General features: G+C 33.5%; 4 protein-coding genes across 6 annotated transcripts; 2 read left to right on the plus strand and 2 right to left on the minus strand.

Moving 5' to 3' along the window:
- Positions 1-1,182: 1,182 nt before the first annotated feature.
- On the plus strand, positions 1,183-4,473 carry LOC145103790 (uncharacterized). Its single transcript, XM_079041052.1, has 8 exons — positions 1,183-1,188; positions 1,356-1,438; positions 1,726-1,792; positions 2,107-2,181; positions 2,278-2,324; positions 3,157-3,486; positions 4,012-4,110; positions 4,213-4,473. Exons 3-8 carry the CDS (start codon positions 1,780-1,782, stop codon positions 4,345-4,347), a joined length of 699 nt encoding a protein of 232 aa, XP_078897178.1. The 5' UTR covers positions 1,183-1,188; positions 1,356-1,438; positions 1,726-1,779; the 3' UTR covers positions 4,348-4,473.
- A 5,465-nt stretch (positions 4,474-9,938) lies between these two features.
- Positions 9,939-10,439, plus strand: LOC145104215 (uncharacterized). The gene has a single exon (XM_079041489.1). The coding sequence runs from the start codon at positions 9,939-9,941 to the stop codon at positions 10,437-10,439; it is 501 nt and encodes a 166-aa protein (XP_078897615.1).
- A 2,064-nt stretch (positions 10,440-12,503) lies between these two features.
- Positions 12,504-15,097, minus strand: LOC145103791 (transcription initiation factor TFIID subunit 1-like). 3 transcript variants are annotated; one of them, XM_079041055.1, is made up of 9 exons: positions 14,951-15,097; positions 14,547-14,609; positions 14,338-14,383; positions 13,885-14,192; positions 13,613-13,781; positions 13,316-13,439; positions 13,155-13,211; positions 12,801-12,927; positions 12,504-12,731 (listed from the first exon to the last, which is right to left on the minus strand). In XM_079041055.1, the coding sequence occupies exons 1-6, from the start codon at positions 15,029-15,031 to the stop codon at positions 13,435-13,437; spliced, it is 672 nt and encodes a 223-aa protein (XP_078897181.1). In that variant the 5' UTR covers positions 15,032-15,097; the 3' UTR covers positions 12,504-12,731; positions 12,801-12,927; positions 13,155-13,211; positions 13,316-13,434. The 3 variants fall into 3 exon arrangements, with proteins under 3 accessions (XP_078897181.1, XP_078897179.1, XP_078897180.1); XM_079041053.1 differs by having other exon boundaries at positions 13,885-14,219; XM_079041054.1 differs by having other exon boundaries at positions 12,504-12,748; positions 13,885-14,219.
- Positions 15,098-15,877: 780 nt separating this feature from the next.
- Positions 15,878-19,087, minus strand: LOC145103792 (THO complex subunit 4B-like). The gene is made up of 9 exons (XM_079041056.1): positions 18,794-19,087; positions 18,444-18,714; positions 17,842-17,910; positions 17,583-17,767; positions 16,728-16,838; positions 16,561-16,605; positions 16,283-16,410; positions 16,130-16,212; positions 15,878-15,983 (listed from the first exon to the last, which is right to left on the minus strand). Exons 2-6 carry the CDS (start codon positions 18,567-18,569, stop codon positions 16,575-16,577), a joined length of 522 nt encoding a protein of 173 aa, XP_078897182.1. The 5' UTR covers positions 18,570-18,714; positions 18,794-19,087; the 3' UTR covers positions 15,878-15,983; positions 16,130-16,212; positions 16,283-16,410; positions 16,561-16,574.
- Positions 19,088-24,217: the final 5,130 nt, after the last annotated feature.

Here is a 24,217-nt window from a genome sequence, read left to right on the forward strand (position 1 = left end):
AAATAAATTACATTATTTAATTATTCTAACCATTTTAAATATTATTTATACATAATCATTATAAACATACCAATATACACCAATTATTATATATATAAATATTGGTTTACAATTGTAGATAAAAAAATTTTTTATCTTCACTCGTGTATCACACGGATTATAACCTAATATATATATATATATATATATATATATATATATATATATATAATATTTAGATAATTTTATCCAAAACGTAAGGTGATCATAAAAATATAAGAAAAAAAACTTAAGCATTATGTTACCATTTATATTTATATACATATTAATAAAAAAAAAAACTTAAGCATTATGTTACCATTTATATTTATATACATATTAATAAAAATATAAGAAAAAAATTTAAGCATTATGTTCCCTTAGGAATAGTAGACCCAGTAGTTTTTTTTCCTTGACTTTTACCTCTTATATGGTTCAAAATTTTACTGTGCGCCCTTTTCTTTTTACCAGGAGGTTTCAAGTTCTCGATTGTTCTTCCCAACTTTAATCACCGATCCACCGCCTCGACTTCCTCCATAGCTTTAATCCTCTTCCTACTGCCACCGACTACATGTTTCCTTACCTTAGATCCCTCCACCGCCTAAACCTCCGACATATGTGTTTCGATTTCGTCTACAACATCACCAATGAACCTGATTAGCAAGATAGACGAAATCAAACTTCAAAAAACATACCTGAATTTCAAGGTGGAGGTGTTCGAACGACGGTGGTGCGATGGTTGGGGGTTCGATGCTGCTCCTGTTGTGTGGTGTGCGAGAGCTCGCCCAATCACGTACGGTTGCTTCCACCGCCTTCTACTTCTTTCATCCACTTCCGTATTTTGGAGATGGCTGGCTTCTTCTCCCACCGTCTCTCTCAACAAATGGTAACGCACACCGACATCCTCTTTCTCTTCCTGTTAGTTCATCTTTTCACTTAATGATTTCATGTCGCTATTCGTGAACCTGAGTGATCTGCAGTTTTCTTTTTTCTTATGCTATAAAGATTCAAGGTGGAAAGTGCCACTCAACAACGTCATCGGAGATGTGAAGGGTTTGTCTTGGAAACACGAGTACGCTGATGTTGACGCCGCACGTGCACAGAATGTTACGAGGAGGCGATCGCCACTGAGGAAGAATCGAAGCGTGATATGGAAGAGGTGAAATCAAAAGTTAAGTTTCTCCGCTCCCAAATTGATCTACTGTTTAGGCTTGCTGTATTTTTTTGAATGAGTGGTATGTTTGATTACGTTGATTTGATCTAAACGACTTTCTCAAAATAAACGATATTTTTTGTGTGGAAGAGACAACTTTCATTTTCTTCGATTTCACTATTCCAGGTTCCTCTTTTCTTATTCTCATTCGGAATTGATTATCAGAAAAAAATCAAAAGGGGAGGGTTGCTACTTTTTTCTCCTGAGGTTTCTTCTTCATTATTTTTATCAATTCTATTCTTGAAAGCAATTCACTTTTATATTTTACCCTTCATAATGTATGTTCATTGCAGGTATATTGATATGTGTATGCTTGGCAATGGCAGGAAAGAATCGTGAACCTATTTGAGAACAACACTTAATTCTGTTGTCAATATATTTGATGTAACTCTATGCCCCCAGCTTAATGTTACAGGGGTAGTTGAATTAATTTTGAACAAGCACATAAGCCTGGTTGTAGTGAGTTTGACATGTATTGTATTTGAGACTGATAGATTCTTGAAGGCAATGGTTCAGGAGTTGTTTGGGATGAAGAAGGGCACATTGTCATGAATTACCATGGTAAGGACATATGATGTTTTACTCTCTTTAAAATTTCGTCAATGATTAATATGTTAAATATGATTATAAAAATTATCATCAAATTACTAATCCAGTTTTTGAAAAAAACTATTTCAAAGGTTGAGTAAACTTTGGGCATCTTTTGAACTATCCTACCTTTTAGCTAACTCGCTTTTTGTACCCAAATTAACCAATTTATACAAACAATGTATCGTTTTTTGTTCTTGAATATTTTTTCTCATTATTCTTTCATAATGGTGTTTTGAGTTATTAAATGGGATATAAAGCACTAAACTAATGTTATGGTTGACCAGTTATTGGCAATTCTTTATCAAGGAATCCAAAACCTGGACAAGTTGTTGCAGAGTTAATATTCTTACCTCATAAGGGTGAGACTCTTTTTGATCTTATTATATATTTAATAATTTATATAAATTATGCGTCACCGATTTCTTATATTGAAAGGGTATAAAATATTTTTGAAGCCAAGTTGATAGGTGCAGACCGATCCAAGGACCTTGCTGTCTTGCAGGTAAAACCTTTTTCATATACCTTTTTTTTTTTTTTTGTAATAAACCATTATTATTTTTTTAACAATTTAAAAAGCCATTTTCCTGGTTACTCGGTTTTGGAAAAGGTTAAAATATAAAAAAGCACAACACCTTTCACCGTTTTATCGATTTACCCCTGAACTATTACTTTTTTATGATTATTATAATAATAATAGTTCAGTTACTAAATGGATATCAAAACCGGGTGATTGGAAACATTATATCGGTCGTATTTATTTCGTACTTAATTATTTATTATATTGGTCGTATTTATTTCGAATTTTTATTTTAAATGTTTAGTGTTTAGACATTTATATCTAATTTTTTGTTTTAATATATACCAATTTTACAGCTATTCAGTGGTATTTGTTACTTATTACTTTCTTTAAATGTCATACTAATTTACTAACATATATTTTGGATATTTAAAATGTCCTAAAAAAACAAACGGATTATTCTGTAATAAAGTTAATGGGTGTGGATATCAAAATATGGATATGTTTATTTATATATTAAAAAAATATATAAAATTGAGAAGATAGACGAAGGAAATGTGGTATAGAAATTTGACCGGTGATGTTTGGTAGTCAAAATTCAAAGTCTCACACGAATAGTTCGTGTATTTAGGAGGACCTCTTACCTACCCCTCACAATCCTCTCCTCCACAATTGTTTTTTTCCTTTCTCCCTCTCAATACTTTTTCCTTCCTCTTTGTCTCCTTAAGAAAAACTCAAAATCCAAGATCAAAATACCATCACCGTATACGCGAACACGAAGATGAGGCTGTTAACCCACAACATTCTCAAATCGCAGATCAAGGGAGTAACAAACAACTACCCTCTCAAAATCATTGTAAGAAAAGTCAGCGTAGAGGAAGAGACATTCGATCCTGATTATCTCAAGAGAGCGTTCTTCACTATCAATTGGGATGCCCTAGTCTACGCGTCAAACACCTTGGGATACACCGAGCTCCCTGACAAAGTCCCCGATGCGTCGGTGCTCGATTCCAATGAGTTTTTGAAGAAATTCCACCATGCACTCCTTGAACTTCAACTCGAGGAAGGTGTACTGCTTTGCCCCGAGACTTATCGCCGGTTCCCTGTTAAGAACGGGTCACCTAATATGATTCTTCGTGAAGATGAGGTGCGATTAACAATTTTCGTTACGATTTATGGTTTATTATGAAAATGCACCCTAATTTAAAGATTAGGGCTATTTCTTGAACAAATGTAATAAAATTTACTTTGCTATGTCGCATTGATAGGTTTCCACCCTGAATTTTGATTTTTGTATGATAGTAGGTATCATCATACATATAAAAATCACTTATGAACACTTGTTAGCTCTTGTTAGCTGACTTGTTCTTGACGCATCTAGCAAAGGGTTAAGGTTTCACCTAGGTCATCAAGTATTTTTCTGGCACTTAGTGTCTTATTTTGTTGTTATCTTTCTGGACTCAGACTTTGAATCTTGCAAGTGGAATGTCATTTCATATAAGTTGTATTTTTTTTTCCTTTTTCTATCTTCATATATGTTTCTCATAACATCCCTTTAATCATAGTATAGATGACACTTGTGCTACAAGTTGGACCTTGTATCTATCTCTCAGTTGAATCATTATATGTTTTCTATTTCTAACCTAATTGCCAAATTTTATTTATGATTTAGATGCGCCTTCCAAGTAAGGAGGAGGCGGAGAATAGAAAGGCGGAGGCTGAGAATAGAAAGGCAGAGGCCGAGAAGATAGCCAAGAAGAAAATGAAACGAGTAATGATATTTTAGTTGTTTAGATAAATTCCTGCTCTCAATTTAATTGGAATTTATAGTGGTTAATTGCTAATGTTTTTTTTAATGATGATCCTAAAAAAGGCCATGAAGGAAAAAAAGAAAGAAAAACAGGAAGAACCACCGAAAAAAATTGAGATGGATTGGATCGCCAAGTTCAAGCCGAAAATAGAGTTTGTACCCATGAGCAGTGATACTTGGGATGAGTACAATCCATAAGGAGTGTTTGTTTGTTTGGTTGTTTGGTTGTTTTTTGTTTTTTTTATGTAAGACCACAAAACCTCGGTTTATCTGAATCCTCATGTTAACTACAATTTGCATGAAATATTTGTTTAGGAATGCCAATGAATGTTGTGCATTAGACCACAAAACAAACTTGATTTCAGATTCATTTGAACTAGATGTTGTCGTGTAAACCAGTTTTAGTCAATGGGTAATGAAAGGGTATTTTGTGAGATTAAAAATTCTGGAATCAATCCAAATAATTACACTTACACCATTGTAATCGATGCTTTATGTAGAAGGTGGGTAGAGATGGATGGAAACCCATAAGATGAGATGTAATTGTGCAAATCAAAAACCCAGACAATGAGATGTGGTAAATCAAAAAGCCAGAGGAATGTTTAAACCAAATTTGATATGTATAGAAGGAGACTCACTTGACTCCTATAACTAGCACCTCCATTAGCGACTTTCCATATTACAGTAACAGAGGTGATGAAGGCTCCATATCTAGAGACAATTCTTCTTTTCTAGAACGAGCCGAGAGTAGTAACACAATCTCGATCTAGAGATCTATGAGTAGTATTCGTGAGATAGATCTGATACCTTCTAATATTTTTTGTAATCTTCACAACATCCGACACAATCGCCACCGGTAGGGAGTGTGCTCATGAGAGAGAGAGAGAGAGAGAGAGAGAGATATTTCCATATTATTATTTTTTTAAATTAATGAAAACCTCATAAATGGTCTTGGGTGAAATGACGAAAATATCCTTCATTTAACGGCCAAAAGTTAACGGAGTTAGCAAAAAGAACCAAATATCAAAAGTTTTGAAAACACAGGGACAATCTATGATGTTTATAAACAATGAGACTAAACTTCATATCTGAAGAAATTACAAGGACAATTTATGATTTTTTTTGTTTTTTTTTATTATCCCCATTATGTAAAGAAAATAGATAGATGCCATGACCGTTAACATGAGTCTAATTTTTAAGAATTTTACTGCTATCAAAATGAAGATTTTGACAATTTAAACATATAAAAGACGTAAAAAAAATTGAGGAGCTGTCGTTTTTTTTTCTTTGTTTTTTTATGAAATACCAAATATTTATCCTCCTGTTAAATACAATGATTAATGTGTGGATGTTGTTAAATAATAAATGTTACAAGTCAATATGGTTTAATGCATCATTCTTGATAAAACTATTTTATTTATACTTTTAGAAAAAAAAAAAAAAAAACTTTTAATGTCTCTTAATTAACTCATACTCATGTATAGTTAGTATTCAGATCTCTTTTCAGATTTGAATACGTTGATATTAAGTTTCTTAAGTGGTGTTTGTTTTTTGCAAAAAGTTATTTTTAAAGATGTATGTAGACAATTGTTTTATGCATGTAGACGTCAAAACGTCTGTGTGTTACAACATCTAAATCAATGTCTTCGGATGAGAATACCTTTCTTGCAGACCCCTTGTATAAAAAAAGATTAATAATAAAAAAAAAAAACTACAAATACCCGATTGCTAGATTTTAACAATATTCAGCCGTTCAACAAAAGTTATAAGCTAATTTGGTAAATTTAATTCAATCATATTCATAAGTATTACTCTTTTTATATATTATTAAACCAAATGCATAATATTGTCTTAAATATTCTTCGATAATGAAAATATAGAAAAAAAAAAAAAAACAAAAAAACAAAAACGAGATATATAAGTACACATTGTGGCTTTATATATATATATATATATATATATATATATATATATATATATATATATATATATATATATATATATATATATATAGGTTCAGGTTCATTTGAGACCATGCTAATTTTGTGAGACTGTGAGACCAAATTTAAAAATAATTTTAAAATGCAAAATAAAAGAAAAAATCCAAAAAATCTTTTTTTAATTATTATTTTCGGAACATTAATTACCTAAAAAAATAAAAAAAATTTACCGTTTTTCTTTAAATACGTGAAATATTCTAATAGAATATTACACTGTAAATATTCCAATGTGATTTTTAGAATGTTAGAATATTCTACTAGATTTGTCAGATATGTAGAATATTCTAATATTCTACTAGAATGTGTAAAAAATGGTATTTTTTTGGAAAATATAAATTCTGAAAATAATATTTGAATTTTTTTTTCGAAAATTTTCAATTATTTTGCATTTTAAAAATGTTTTTTTTATCTACCAAATGAGTGGTTAGGATTGCGTCTCACGGTCTCACAAAATTAGGCCGTCTCAAATGAACTTAAACATATATATATATATATATATATATATATATATATATATATATATATATATATATATATATATATATATATATATATATATATATATGTTCAGGTTCATTTGAGACCATACTAATTTTGTGAGACTGTGAAATGCAATCTAAAAATAATTTTAAAATGCAAAATAGAAGGAAAAATCCAAAAATTCTTTTTTTAATTATTATTTTCGTCACTTTTTTTACCTAAAAAAATTACCGTTTTTTTTTTAAATACGTGAAATATTCTAATAGAATATTACATTGTAAATATTCTAATATGATTTTTAGAATGTTAGAATATTCTACTAGATTTGTCAGATATGTAGAATATTCTACTACAATACGTAAAAAAGCGGAATTTTTTTTTGGTATTTTTTTTTTTTTTTTTTGGAAAATATAAATGACGAAAATAGTATTTGAAAAAAAAAATTCGAAAATTTTCAATTATTTTTTATTTTAAAAATGATTTTTTTTTAATCTACAAAATGAGTGGCTAGGATTGCATCTCACGGTCTCACAAAATTAGGCCGTGTCACATGAACCTAACCATATATATATATATATATATATATATATATATATATATATATATATATATATATATATATATATATATATATATATATATATATATATATATATATAGAGAGAGAGAGAGAGAGAGAGAGAGAGAGAGAGAGAGAGAGAGAGAGAGAAAGAGAGAGAGGAATGATCATTTGAGAACTCAAAGTTTTCCGAGAACTTGAGAACAAAACGAAGGCCGTTAGATCAAAATAATTGAAGGTTAGAATGCTTTGTGGCAGTTTTGTAAATAACTAAGAAAGAAAAGAGGCGGGGGCATCTTATTAAAAATGATCCAGAGGCATTTTAGAGATAACTTAATATACCCTTATTCGACTGAATCATGTTGATCCCTTTCCCCTTCTCTCTTTGTCCTGCATCTCTCATCCCTTCATCTCGCCTCTCTCCTCCAACCATCCACACTCCTTAATGTCCAACTCGTTGAAGTTGAATCCAAGTAACAAGAGACCGACGATGTGATTTGGATCGACAGATCGATTACATTCCCCTCACGCCGTCTCAGTCGTCTCCAACATCCCTTCAACTAATGATCTGTAATCTCGCGTGAAATATCCTGTGAACGATCGGTGTGTTCACTTACGCTTTTCCTCAACATATTCTTACTGCCTCTAGATCTGAGAGCATCTCATTTATTCTCTGGAGTCTTCGTATCCTTAATATGTTATCACCTCTGCCTTTCAAAACTTAGTACATCGACAATGAGTCGATCTCTCGCCCTAAGATCAAATATCTAGATGCATCTCATCGATTCAATTTTTTTTTTGTGTTTATCCAAACTCCAATTGATTCATCTCAGGTACATTTCGATCCATCTACTGCTTATATCCATTTAATTTTGTTTTTTGATAATCAGATTTGTATCTGGTAGGCTATGTTGGTAGCATAAACCTGCAATGATATTCAATCAGTAGTTTTTTAGAATTCGATTGATTATGCTTAATTCATGTTGTTGAAAAGCAGAAAACGAGATAATCTTCCCTTACTATAGGTAGTTTCATCCTCCTGTCAAGCTCAAACCAACACAGATTCAAGAATAAATCCTTATGTTGATTGTTTTTGCCTAATTGTTAAGTTGAACCTGTTTAGTCAATATGTTTGTAAAAAGAGTTAAATCCTTATGTTGATTGTAGGTATAAAAATAGACGCATGCATTATAGAAAAATATAGATATTTGTTTGCACTCAACATGTTCGATGAAATGTCTCAATGAGAAATATCACATGTTAACTTCACTTTGACTTCATGAATGATGAACCAATTCCAATTTATGATTCTAACGTTGATATAAGTACTTTATCACTTTTATTGACGATTGCATTAAATTTTGTTATGTTATTTACTTAAAAGTAAAGATGTACAAGTTTAAATTTGTACAAAAGTGAGGTTGAGAATCATCTCAACAAAAAGGGTGAATGTGGAGGTGAATATGCATCACCATTTGAGGATTTTTTTTTGCAAGTCATGGTATTAAACATGAGCTTAAGGCACCTTACTGACCATAACAAATGGCATCACCGAAATGAAACATTATATCGTAAATGAAATGATGAATGTCATGTTGTTGTTTATGTTTTGGGTTGCCACACTCAATGTGGGGGGAAGTAAGGTTGTCAACTAATTACCTTTTAAATAAGGTACCACAAAAGAAAACAGAAAAAAAAAATACCATCTAAGTTATGGTCGGATATAAAATCATCTTACAATTACATTCAAATGTGGGGGTATCTTACAATGGTTTTATACCTAACCCCAAGGTTGTAAGGATTTGACACTAGCTTGTTGGTTGCATCTTTATTGGTTATGCACAAAACAATAATGCTTAATGTTTATGTGTACATAACTCTGAAATAAAGGCACTCTAATGGAATCCACAACTGCTTCATACTTTGAAAATGTGTTTTCATGTCTTGATAGATAAAAGACAAGTGTTCCAAAAAACAATTGGGCACAAAAAATCCTCTCATGAAGAAGAAATGGATGAAGAAATAGATCATGATGGAGTAAAAGAGGACAAGTGAGAAATCATTTGGAGATGATTTATGCATGTATATGGTGTTAGGGTCGAAGTCTTGTTGTAAAGAGTCGAAGTGTCATTATGTAATATTTCGTATGTAATGTATTTACTAAGTCATTTTATGTTCGAAGCGTAACTCCTAGACTTAGTATTTTTTGTACTCTCAGTTTCCTATAAATAGGAAGTGAACTTAGAGTTAGATAACAAGTTTTCCCAGTATGTTGTCTAGTTTGTACTCTGTGTTCATTGAGAGTAATAAGAGCTGAAACCAGATTATATTTACATATTGTGTTCTTAATTGATCTTTAGCTTGATTAACTCTGATCTTATTCGATTTCTCGTTACAATTCCTCTTCAATTGGTATCAGAGCAGGAATCAAACTGCAATGATCTGATTTTCATTTTGAATCATCTGTTTTTGAGTCATTTCTCGTCTCAAAAATTTTCCGCACTTTTGGTTCTGAAAATCACGTCTAATCTACAGATTTGATTAGATTCTGCATTTGAATTGTAAAATCGAATGATCGATTACAAGCTTCTGATCAATTTATTTGATCAAATTTCAAATTCATCAAGTTTTCTGAATTTTCTCGTTTGTTCATCAATGACGAACTTCAACATGAACACGATGACTTATTATTCTCATCTGCTTGGATCATCAACACAAATTCCAATGTTGATTCTAGAATACTACGATCAATGGGCGGATCGTATGGAGACTACCTGAATGGACTGGATGAAGAATTGTGGAATTGCATCAAAGGAACTGTTCAACCTCCACCAAATGTTCAGAATATAGATTCATATGGTTCTACTTCTACAGTTGAAGATCAATCAACAAGGCTGAAAAACAATGAGAAACGTTGCATGAGAGAGCTGAGAGGTGCATTGCCACCTGTTGTTTACAACTACATCCGTGGTTGTAAAACTGCTAAAGAGATATGGATCACTCTCAAGGAGAAATATCAGGGGAGTGAGAAGACGAAGATCAATTCTGTAAAGCAGTGTTTGGTAGAGCTGAAGGAATTCAGACAAAAGGAAAATGAAACTATTGAAGTTTATTATGATCGTCTGAATGAACTGATTTACAGATGTAATCATTGTGGAATTACAAGGTCCTTAATGGAGTTCAATCGTACTTTTGTCATGGGACTTCGTAAGGAATGGAGGAGTGTGAGTATGATGATCAAAAATCAATAGAGTATCGACAGTTCATCTCTAAATCATCTGTACAACCAGTTGAAAACACACGAAAGTGAAGTTTCGGAAATGATGGAAGAGGCGAAACAGAGCATAGGAGGACCATTGGCTCTTGTTTCGAAAGTGTCTGAGGTGGAGACTGTTGAAAAGGAGGGTTCGGATGAAGAAGGTTTTCTCATGAACTCTGATGATGAAGTTGTAGCTTTTTACTCGAACAATCGAGTTAAAAAGTTTTTCAAGAAGCCTTTTAATCCTAAAGGGAAGCAAGGTGAGACTAAGGGAAGCTTCGTTAAGTCTGTTGTTGAAGAGAAGAAGAAGTTCGAAAAGTTTGAGAAGAATGATGAAAAAGCGAAAGAGTCAAAGACAGAGAAGAAGCTGAAAGGGGATTTAGGAATAGATTGTCATTACTGCAATGGTGCGAACCATCTTGCGAACGACTGCATGCTTCGAAAGAAAGATGAGAAAAAGAATAGAGTGAAGGACGAAGCATACTACTCTGAAAAGCTTGAAGAGGTTCGTACGAAGGCCAAAGGAATGTCGCTTGTGGCAAGAGGTGAAGATGAAGCCGATGGCACTTATCAGATCTGGTCATCTGGATCAGATGATGAAGAGATGAGGCATCCCACTCATGGAGCCATGTTTGCAAAGTTTGAGGATGGAGAAGAAGAGGAAGTGACTGGTCGATGCTTCATGACGAAGTCAAGTGACAAATCACCTATGACCACAAAGGTACGTTCTATTCTTGAATCTTTTAATATTCCTTTACAAGCATATGATTCTGAAATAGTTGCATTTGATGATATTGTTGCTTACTTTGATGCTATTGTTGTGTCTGCTAGTAACGAAGCAAAGAAACTTAATAATCAACTGCTAGAGACACAAAAGTTACTAGACACGAAACGAAGCAGGTTAGAGTATCTAGAATTGCAACTAAGGAATGCTAATACTGATAGAGAGAATCTAGATAAGGATGTTAGAATGTTACTTGCTCAATGAAACATCTATTGTAATTCTGCTAAGCGTTTGTATGCAAAATTGACTGCTTTACATCATTCATCTGATATTAGCAAAGAACAACATTGTAAGTTGTTACCTTTTCTTGTCTTTGAGAGAGAAAAAGTTGATATCATGTCATATGATTGTGAGAATACCATAGCTGATTTTAACAAAGTGTCAGATGATAGGTTTGCATATGGTATTGTTAAGATAGATGAATTTCTAAATGCTGATGAACTTGTTGAGATTGTGAATAAAAGTTTAACAAAAGACGAACAAATAAATTTTTTGAAAAGAACTGATCATTCGAAACTAGACTCTCAATTCAATTCTGCTGATATTGATGATAATTCTGATAATATTAGTGAAATCAGTGAAATTGAAGAAGAGGAAAGTATTGATTGTTCTCAGTTATCTATCATTAATGTCTCATCAAAAATCAAAGGTAAAGAAATTATTAATGATTCGATGGTTGAGGATGACATTGGAAAACCCTCTACTTCGAAAATCTGTGACTTTGATGATGTGGATGTACGAGACAGTCAAACGGATAGTAGTGATGATGAGGAGGACGAAGTCAATGTTTCGAATGATGAAGAGTCAGAAAAGAATGTTTCGAATGAAACATCTATTCCAAGAATTCACTACTAGAAAAACAGCCTTTTACGACGCTCATTACGCGTCGTAAAAGGCTCAGACGACTTGCGCGTCAAGAAAGGCCCTGTCATAAAGAGAGACGACGCGCATTTACGACGCTTATTTACGACGTGCAATTACGACACGCAATGCGTATCAAGGAAAGCCCTGTCATAAAGGAAGACGACACGCATTCGCATGTCGTAACCTTACGACGCGCGTGTTAATGACACGCAATGCGTATCAAGAAAGCCCCTGTCAAGAAAGGCCATGTCATAAATGAAGATGACACACAGTTTTGAGTATCATAACTTTAAATGTTTAAAAAAATATTATTTATAGATTTACTAATTTTCAAATTAAATTTGTATTTAATGTCTCATAATAGAAAATAAAATATCATATACAAAAAATACAATCCATTACATAAAATTTAATGCCATACAAATAATCGTTCCATATATAGAAAAATAAAGCAAATCAATAGAAGTTGTAACAAAAATTTACAAACTAATAGTTCTAATAACCTAATGTGTGCCTCACTGTAAACAAGATTTGTGCTGATTTTTTTAAATGTGTGCCTCACTTGTCTCCACTCTTCCTTAATAACACCACTTAAGGACTCTAAACCTATGAACTTGCTCACAGTATCTATATTGCCTGCAAAAAAAACATAACTACAAAATAAGTGTGAAGATGGATTATTACAGTGTAAGAAAAGTAAAGAACCTTGAGCTTCCTCCAATGGGACACATGGGTGGTCAGACAAAAGAACACGAGGTTCTTGGCGACACATCTGATCTGAGTCTCTGGAGTAACCGATCTTTGTTCTTTGGCTTGCTGAAGGAATTGGTTACTGTATCAAGCAACACACACTGTCAAATTTATATACTTTTTTATTTTTTTTTAAAAGTGTTTTGATGTTGGAACTTTCTGTATACTTGGGGCAGTGTTTGTTGGTTTTCATGTGACCAAACTGATGAATCAAACCATAAAATCATCACATCACAACATATGTAGACCATACTTGACCTTTGTATTTTATGTTAAAAAGGAAAACGGCATAACATTTGTAGAGCATACCTGACCACAAGCTCCATATGCGAAACTCTCTCTTGCATTTTTCTTTGTATTTCCAACCTACATTAGGATAGATCAAGCAACAACTTATTGAACAAAATTATGTTAAAACTTCATCTTCTTTTTTGTGCCAATAAAGAGAAAAAAGCAACTAACTTACTAACCTTCATAATATTCATTCCACCATTCAAAATTCTAAGCTTTTTATTTAGCAAACCACCAACTTGTTCAAGATCTTTTGGGCTTCATCTTTCCAGAAAAGTTCTTCCTGTAAGGAAACATTTCATCCTGCCACCCCACCACATGAACATCAGTCACTAAAACTATATAATATAAATATAAATATTACATAACACGGGTCCCACATGATGAATACAGAGTCACACAATAGATAGCAAAGCATACTTGTGTTTTAGGTACAAATGATTTCTTCAAATTTTTGGATATAATGAAATGAATACCTTTTGGAACAGAAAACCATTGTTCCCTATTTACAGCTTTCTTTAAAGGCTCATGAATAGCGAATATTTCTGAAAATCGTAAGATTACATTTCCATCTTCTACACAGAGAACAGGAAGTGGTGTTGAACTTTTAGCTTCAAGTGGCTCTTCTAACATATCTGTGTCCTCCTGAAAACAGAAGTTATATGTATATCAAATGTATCTTTAATTCTTTATATAAAGGAAGCTTAAATGATGTCTTTAAATAATGAACACAATAAATGTTATAAACCTTTTGAGGCCCCATAACATCAGGATCTGAGTTTTCTATTTCAACTGCAGGACTACCATCCTCTGGAGAGCATTTTTCTTGAGGAACAATTGGTAAAGAAGGACTTTGAACTTGGTCAACATTATCCACACGATCAAGTTCTTTCTGTAATTCTTCCTCTTCTTCATCTTCATCATTAAACAATGAAGATGAGGCAACAGGTGGTACAGTTGTAGAAACATAATCAGATTTTGGTAATAGATAGTCCTCCTCAGTCAATGCTTGGACTTCTGGTCCCTCATACTGTTCATCAATATCTTCATAATCAACTGCATTTTCAGCATTCAGATCATAATCTATTTGGATGTAGCACAAGAGGTGGAATTAGAAGATTATCAGTTATATAATGTCCACATAATCAACCATTATCCTATAAGTCCAAAGTCATAAATTCATTAATAAGAACAATGATACCTTGTTCAGCAACATCAGCAGATGTTTGTGAGGTTTTTACTGACAGCTGAATAATGAGATAGTAAAAGAACAAAGAGTTAGATCTAGATACTAAAATAGTGAAAAGTTCTTATCAGTTATCATACCAAAACAGAGTACATGGAAATGTGTAATGAGTAATAAAACTAATCATAAACACAAGTTGAAGGAAGTAGAAAGTAGTTGTATACATGGATATCTGTTAGTGAAGAACCAAGCTTGTCAGCTAGTGCAGCAAGATGCTCTTTTGCATCCTGAGAAACAAAACCATGGTTTTAGTATCCAAGTTGTAGGTATCCATGATGTGTATGGATGATATTTGTTGTATGTAACCTTGTCCAATTTGTATATGTATTCATACCACATATATGCCACATACTCAAAGAATACTTGAATAACATGGTGTTAGAGATATTAAATTTAGTATTGTAGTAATCATTGATGGAGTAAAATTAAACTAACCTAATAGGAATGTTAAATATTATAAAAACTTGATAAAAGACGATATGTTAAATTTTAAGAAAGACATGTGAACATAATTGTTTTAACTTTTAGTTGCACTGGAAAACAACTTCAAATATTTAAGATAGCATACCAAAATTTGTCCATCTACATGTGGATCATGCAAAGCAGTTTCTTTTGGGTAACCCACCAGCAACAGGGGTAATTTGTCCATCTACATGCAGTAGATTGTACTAGGGACTTAAAGCACTTATAAAACTATCGTATGGAGGGTATTTTGGTAAACCCACCAGCAACAGGGGCAAGTCTGTCCAAAAAAATATCTGAACGGCCTAATCATATTTAAATAGCATCAAATCAGCACCAATCTCTCTATATCTTCTTCATTTTGTCCAGAAAAACAACTAAAAGACCTTGAAAGCACAAATACAACAAAAAAATATTAAAAATATGTATTTGAAGGATTAATTAATGAAGAGAAAAAAACAAAGTAACTTTATTTACGATTTTACCCCTGTAACTGCAGTTTCTGTCCATGCCCAAGCTAATGGAAGAAAATGTCATGGGGATTTGGCAATCATGAAAAGCCCCAATGCATATGAAGTGGCAAATATCAAAACAGATTTCCATGCTTTCATGTTATCAATTTCAAATACCTTTTGAGAAAAAAAATAAAAAGTATTAAATATGAATATGTTCAAATAAAAAAGGATAAAAATTAATAAGTAAGAGTGTAATACGGTCTTGGGAAGAGTATTGATGATGTCTTCAAAGTGATATTATCTGAAAGTGGTTCTCCAATTTTTCTAAAACCGTAATTTCGCATAATTCTTGTCTTCTTTCTGCACTCTCTGTTGGTAATGGTGGTGTGATAGGACTGGCTACTGCTTTGACTATTTTACCCTTTCGTAAAGGAATCATTGCAAGTTATATATCAGGGTTTAAGAAATAGCTTAGAAAGACCATCAGTAACGGCCTGTTTTGACATAATCACAAAACTATAAGGACTTAACTATTATATAATTTTAAAAAAAAAAAAAAAGAGGGGGAGGGGGTTTACGTATCAAGGCAAAGATCTGCCAAAGAACTGCGTCTAATGTGTTCGTTTTTCATAGCAACATCAGTGAAAATACTATGGTCTGGTTGCGCACCCTGTGCAACAGCATCTACACAATACCCAAAAACATGTAAGAAAAAGCAACCTACTTTTATTTCTTCTTATTACAACATTCAAACTATAATGTCTTAATTAAAAGTACAAGGTTATAACTGGGTATAGTTTTATATAATAAGAGGATTAAAAATGACATACAGGCACGAAGTCTCATTTCACCAGCAGCTGGGAACCTGAGAAGCCAAAGGGCACTATTGGGAACACGCTTTAAAATATTGCACCTGAAACAAACATTATGTTAAATGTTACTTACAAGAGTAACATAAATTGAGATTATATCTTTAATGTTACCAAGTGATAAAAATTTCAGGATCCATCTTGTAAAGCTGATTAAAACAAGCAAATATGAACTTGTTTTCAGGCAATCCGTAAGCTGAACGCTTGGGTTGGCGGTTTACATCCAGCACATCAAGGTTTTTCTGCACCCAACCATTAAAAAAAAGATTATTAAAAAGAGCTGACGTCACTTTAAAAAATCTAACAAATTAGAATTTAGGAGAGTATGTAGTATGAAAAATCTACTCAATTATAACAATAACAGATTAATCAAACTACATTTACACCTTTACCTGCTTGTAATCATTCACAAAGTAGCAATGAGGGAGATGAACGACCTTCTCAGAGTAAATATGAGCAGACCGAGTTGGAGAGACAAATTGTAAGTAAGATTAAACATTTAAGCATCTAGTAAAAATGAGATTTAAAAAAATGAGAAGATAAAAAGAAAATCGTTTACTTCATCAGTGACCAAATACTGTATGTAGTTAGCACCAGTTGTGCCAGGGAATCCCATATATGAGACCTGAATGGGAGCTGGTTGCAGAGCAAATATTTCATTTCATGCCCCCTGGAATATGAATATATTATAGAAACAAGATGCAACAGGATTAACAAACCTTGTTTAAAACCACCATAGTTTTTATTATTGTCCCTTTTGAAACCCATATTATAAGTAGATGTGATTAATCATGAACAACAAACACTCTATTATTGTAAAAAACCATATTTGGTTTGTGTATTCCCAAGAATCAGACAGATTTGGAATTTAGGATTCCATTCCATGGTGTGTTCGGTTGGCAAATGGGCGGAATTCAGTTTTGTCAAATTTTGCATGTGATGAATTTCACCATTCCTAGGATGGGTGGAAGATATTTAATACCATTCTTCATTTTTTTATTAGGAGACCAAAAATACCCTCATTATGTATATTGAAATAACCAAAAATAAAAAAAATAAAATTTATTACAAGTGAAATTCTAAAAAAACAATTCAATTATTATTATTGAACTCCATTCCAGTTCCAGCCTAACCAAAGCATGACAGATTATGATTCCTTCATATTCCAATTCCTTCCAAAAACATTCTAAGAACCAAACAATCCTTGGGGTTAATATTTTTATGTATATTTAAATATATTTTGTTCATTGTTATTATATATACTTGAAGTTTTCATTATATTTATTTAATATATCTTGTGTGGGTATCTTGGTCTTCAATAAAAAAAAAGGAAGAAATCAACCAAATGCAACCAAAGATTCAAGATTCGCAACTAAATGCAACCAAAGATTCAAATTACAAGAAAAAACCATACCTTCTTGGAAAACCATTCATGTTTCCAAAAGAGTTGTTTGGAAATGGAAAACCAGCAACAGGGGCCACAATGTTTAATCCCACAATCTCTATCTTCATTGGCTTCCCATCAAGTTGGACATTGTTATACCTTTTGACAGCCGCTAATGCATCTTGCCTTCTTGAATACAATATCTTAGCCGTCCCCTGAAAGAAAATTTAGTTACAACAGAATCACAAACATGAAACTTTACAAAAGGTACTAAAACCTTGAAAATTACCTTTGATCTCCCACTTCTATCATAATGTATAGAATACTTTTTCAGGTCACCAACTTCTGCAAAAAGCTCCTGCACAGATTGAAGTGGTTTCATCCATGTGAGATTTCACCCAAGAAATTCTATGATTTACCAGTAAAGAAATAGAAAGTATATTGTGCACAAAATACAATCTCATCCACAAATCGACCAAAACAGTTTTCAGATACATCAGCTACACTTAACTATTTTCTTGTTACTATTAGTGTTTGCCTAACTACAAGAAACCATTAATCTCTACTATAACTTAGATTGGCTATGTACCATTTAATTCATGCCCTTGCACACGAGTAAAAGAATCTGGAAATAGATTTACACATCTTCAAAGAATCTTTAAGATGTATTGTAATTTATACTAACTTTGCCTTCTACCAAGTACCAAACTTAGAAGTACAAGGATTTCAATTTTGCGTTTATTAGATCGTCAATAAAGAAGAAACAACCAAATCAGTTTGATTTTTTGAAATATTCAAGTCTGATTTTTTATGGTTAATCCAAACATTGGAGTACGGTATCCAGATCTAGCCGAAGTTAGCTATAAGAGGTAAAAAGAAAGTATCAATCACCTTAATATCGTCATTCGAGACACTGTAATCAAGGTTTGATATGTAAAACTTCGTCCCAGTTTCAATCGCAGATGGATGGCCGCCAGGTCCAACTTTCCCCATGACCTGATCCGGAACAACGAACATATCATGCCTCCAAGCCGCATCTGGTGCCTAAATCAGACACGGAAACCCTTTACAAACATACTTTAGTCATCACCTACAACTACATAGTACGAGCAGCACATTCAGTAGCTTCCCGAACAGCAACAACTTGATCAGAGAACGAAACCTGCAAATGAGGTCTAGGGTTTACATGGAAACCCAAAAAGATGGATTATATAAGAAAAACCAAAAGGATATGAACATACCATTCGATGACCAGAACACGAACTGTGAGGAGGGCTGTTAGGGCTAGAAATAGCTTCCAAGGTCATCTTTCGACAAATCTAGGTATAATGTCCAATTGTTGTTATCTTCCATCTCTAAAGTCACCGACATGGCATCTTTTTTCTTTGGAGCCATCGTCGTTGCCCCATAACTTCGGAGATGGCGTGCCTACGATGGTCGAAGTGCGAGGGAAGAAGTAGGCGGCAGTCGATGTCGGGAGGGGGAAGGAAGGAGCTTCGATAATTAGGTCAAGAGGGAAATGAGAAAAAAGGAAGGCGGGGTTTTTAATTTTTTTTAGTATTTCATTTCCCCCCGGCTATTAAATGATGGAACGCGCGTTCCATTAAAATTTATAAAGCGACATCCTTAGACGACACACATTTTACTATAGGTGCCCTCCGTTTTTTTTTTTTTTTTTTTAGACACTAATTTAAGGGCACGCAATAATGCGTGACCTAAATCCTTAAATTTTTTGAAGAGATGACCCTTTTTTAATGTCACTCTCTTTTGTGTAACATAAATCAATGAGTGTCGTGGTTTGCACGTCGTAAAAGGATATTTTTCTTGTAGTGATTGTTGTTGAACAAGTGTATGGAGACACAAAAGAGTTTGACAAAGTGATGAATGACAAAGGTGCTCATTATTTGGAAACTAACACTGTCGTGTATCCAAATTTCACATGCACAGATGAAGTAGTTTTTCCAAATCAAGTATTTGTCACTGTTGGGCATGCTGAGAGCATCAAGCCAGAGTTTAATAAATTGGTTGAAGAAGACAATAAGAAAACTTCAGACGAAGGATTCTTTTCAAATCAAAGCACAGTCGAAAACAATCTAACGAAGAATTTGTATGTTTTTCAAATACAAAAACCACAACGAAAATGGGTTGTAAAATCAAAAAAAGAAAAGGAAGTTTTCAAACAAGAAGTTGTTGAAACAACCTAAGTTGTAAAACTCAACTCACAAGAATTCAAAACACTTGTTGACAAATTTTCAAAAGAAAAAGGAGTTTCAAAAAGAAACACATTGATGACTCTACACTAACATCTAATACTACTGCAAATGGCGAAAGTATGCTAGATGCTCGTACGGAGGGGGAGCATACGAATATATCTTCAAATGTTGAGGGGGAGCATCCTTTCGAGGGGGAGAAGAGTAGTATGAATGATGATTTCGAGGGGGAGCATCAAAATGACAATTATGTTGAGGGGGAGCATAATGAAACAGAAACAATAAATCTTGATCAAAATGATGAATTTCATGAGTTTAATGATAATAATTCTGTTGCAGGATCTGAAAATGAAGAAATGTACGAAGATGCACCATTGGAATTTGATCCAGCATATCCACCACTTGAGAAATGGACGAAAAATCATCCAAGAGAACAAGTAATAGGAAATCCACAAGATGGAGTTTTAACGAGAGCTCAAATTCGTGCGAAAAATGAGGTACTCAATACGAATCAATAATTGTGCATGTTTAATGTCTTTATTTCGAAAATAGAGCCAAAGACAATTAAGGTTGCTATGGAACACCCAGATTGGGTTGTTGCAATGCAATCTGAACTTGCTGAATTCGAACGAAATAAGGTTTGGAGACTTATTCCAAAACCTAATGATGTTTCGATTGTCGGATTAAAATGGATTTTCAAAAACAAAACCGACAAAGATGGCAATATTATTCGAAATAAAGCTAGGCTTGTAGTAAAAGGTTATTCGCAACAAGAAGGTATCGACTATGAAGAAACATTTGCCCCTGTCGCAAGACTCGAGGCTGTTCGAATATTTTTAGCCTATGCAGCACACAAGGACTTTGATGTTTATCAAATGGATGTCAAATGTGCATTCTTGAATGGAGAGCTTGAAGAGACAGTGTATGTTGAACAACCACCAGGTTTCATTAACAAAGAATTTCCTAATCATGTTTACATTTTAGATAAGGCAGTTTATGGGTTAAAACAAGCACCAAGAGCATAGTATGCAACACTTACCAATTTCTTAAAACAGTCAAAATTAAACAAGGATCAGTTGACCCCACATTATTTCGAAAGAAAGTTGGGAATCATATTATGCTTGTTCAAATTTATGTTGATGATATTATTTCTGGCTCTACTGACCCAGCTTTGTCTAGTGAATTTGAGAATTTGATGAAGAGTCAATTCGAAATGAGCATGATGGGTAAAATCAACAATTTTCTTGGATTGAATATTCGTCAAAGCAGAGAAGGAATTTTCATCAACCAAGAAAAATACACGAAGAACTTGCTTGAGAAGTTTGGAATGACAAATAGCACGAAGCTAAGAGTGCCTATGGCAGTGGGAACGAAATTAACACCTTCGTTAGATTCACCTGCTGTTGATCTTACTTTATTCAGAAGCATGATAGGTTCACTACTTTATCTAACTGCAAGTAGACCTAATATCATGTTTTCTGTATGTAATTGTGCTAGGTATCAAGCGAATCCAAGAGAACCACACTTAACAGCTGTGAAGAATATTTTTCGTTATCTCAAAGGAACAATTTCGTTAGGGTTGTGGTATCCTTCGAAATCTGGATTTTTCATTCAAGCCTTTTCGGATGCAGATCTTGGTGGATGTACTCTTGATAGGAAAAGTACAAGTGGAGGATGTCAATTACTAGATGGGAAGCTTGTAAGTTGGCAATCGAAAAAGCAAACTTGTGTTGCAATTTCCACTGCTGAAGCTGAATACATTTCTGCTGCTGCTGCTTGCACTTCTCAAATCATTTGGATTCAAAGCCAATTGCGTGATTATGCAATTAACATGAAAAAGATTCCATTGTATTGTGATTCACAAAGTGCTATACGCATTTGTCATAATCCAATACAACAGTCGAAAACAAAACATATTGCTCTTCGTTATCATTTCATAAATGATCATGTTGAAGATGAAAATATTGAAGTTCATTTTGTGAAAACAACAGATCAACTTGCTGATATTTTCACAAAACCTCTTGATGAAAAATCTTTTATGAGAATTTTGACAGGTTTGGGAATGATAGATGCGAATTCTGTACCAGGATCAATCATTCAAAATTAACGAAGTCTTATTGGTGAAAAGGTGTTGATTCAGAGGCAAAATGATTCATTCAGAGGTTGATAGTATTAACCGTTCAGAGGTTACTGTTCACATTCAGCGCTTCGACACGCTTCGTTTTCGTATATTGGAGCTGAAAATTTTCGCATGTTTGGTATCATCTTTTAATTTCGTTAGTTTGTCTTTTATTCTTTGAAAAACTGAAAAAACCAAAAATATTTTCATTTCTTTGCATTCATTTTCGAAAATTCAAAAATATCAAAAAGATTTTTTTTTTTTGTTTTACTTTTTGAAAAATCCAAAATCACAAAAATATTTTTTATTTTTCAGAAACATAAAATCACAAAAAGATTTTTGTTACTTTGTTATTTTCTTTATTTTTTCAGGAATCAAGGATGTTAACACGAAGAATTTTTCAAGGGTCATGCTTGTGTTTCTTAGGGAAGATATTTTTCTTAAAACTATGTACTAGTTAAGATGTCCCTAGAAGCATGCTGCAGCATGTCGACCCAAGCCTCTGTAGACTCGATGTGTGTAAAAGAAAGCCTTAATGAAATTTTTCATACGAAAATTTCTTCCCACTCAGGCTTACATTCGCATTAGTCAAATGAGCTACCTTACTCTTCTCAAATGAGTTAAGAGTTTACTGTTTGGTCCAACTATAACAGAGGTACATTCGAATCTTAACCAACCTTTTTCATCACAAAATTCTTAACACTTTTCACACACGAAGACACATGTTCATGAGGTCATTGATCAAACCAATCATGAGTTAGACATGTCAAACATCTGTGTTAATAATCTTAATTCATGAGACCGTGATGCAAGTGAAACCCAAATATTCGAAATTATCAAGGAATAGACGGGGAACTTTGTTCCAGATTTTAACGAAACACTTGTTTTTGTGCCAAAATTTCGTATACTCCAAATTACATTCTTTCTTTTGAGAGGTCTTGATCAAATGTTCGAAGCCCACGACATTTGTTTCCCAACAAGATCCAGTTGAAATAATTTTTCTTTGAATGTGATTTCCGTGTGAGTATCAATTCTTATCCTTAGTCACTTTTACATATTTTCCAAAGCAACTTGTCACTGAATACACTGGCCAAACAAGTAATTTCGGTTACAATTACTCACCTTATGTTTAGGATGATATGTAACGAAATTCGTAAACTACCTTTGAAGCCTTGAAAAAGAAGCCCTTCAATATTTCTCTATAAGTATTTGATTGTAATTCACGGGAAAATACACAAGCTGTTGATTATCTCTCTTGATAATTAGCGAAGTAACCTTTGCCCGGGATTTAACTGATTTCGTGTCGAAATTTTCGACATCACAGAACCCAAATTTTTGTTAGAATTACTTCTTATCTTTTTCATTGGCATACTGCACTCACGAAATCCTTGAGGTTCTAAGTAAAACCAACTTAGGCTGAAGATTTCACAAGACTAGCAAATGACTTCGTTTCGAATCCCAAAAACGAAAGAGCCTAGCCTCCAATCCGAAGGGTTTGATCTTATCCACTGGTACTCATGAACAGTCTAAAGTAATCGTTTGGCAACTTGGCCCTAGTTTCAAGGCACTTTATGAGACGTGATGAGATAAACGGCTACTGGTGCGAGTTTCAAGGAAAGACGTGGCCTACTCTTTAATGATAAACGGTTCAAATTAATTTGGGGTTACATATAAAAGGAAAATCCTTTTACTTTGATCATTACGCGATCAAAAATTCTCAGACGACCAAAAAGCCCTAATTCTCTCAAAAGCTTTCAAGAACTCACAAATGGCTGCTATTCGGAACTCCAACACTGATGAGGTTGCATCTCAACCTTTGATGAAGATCCAAAGCACCAACTACCAAGTTGAGGCCAATGTTTCACTGTACCCTGAAGAACTTAAGATGTTAATCGTTTCTCTGAAACGATCTAGGCTAGCCACTGCGATGTTCAACTCATTCGCAGTCCCGATGACATGGTTGTCTATGGCTGCTTCAACTGCTACTTATAACAAAGCAACAGATGTCATCACTTTTAATCTGGTGGATGAGAAGCGCATTCGTCTAACCAAGAAGATGTTCATGCAATTCTTGGATATTCCAAACTCTCCACCATTCTTCAAGCCTACGAATCAACAAATCATGCACATGTTCAACGAGATGGGTCATCAGCCCCCAATCGAGAAGATTAGTGACTTCAAGAAGTCAGGGCTACCCTGTATATGGAACTTTTTCTTTGGAATTTACCTAAGATGTTTGACGGGAAGAAGTGTAGGTCTTGACAAGGGCAGATTGGAAGTTTATGCAATGGTAATGGGTCTTTACTACGACTTGAGTGTAGACTATGCCACTCAGT

The sequence above is a fragment of the Lactuca virosa genome, chromosome 4, assembly GCF_052849685.1.
Source record: "Lactuca virosa cultivar CGN04683 chromosome 4, Lactuca_virosa_CGN04683_v6, whole genome shotgun sequence".
Classification (NCBI taxonomy): Eukaryota; Viridiplantae; Streptophyta; class Magnoliopsida; order Asterales; family Asteraceae; genus Lactuca; species Lactuca virosa.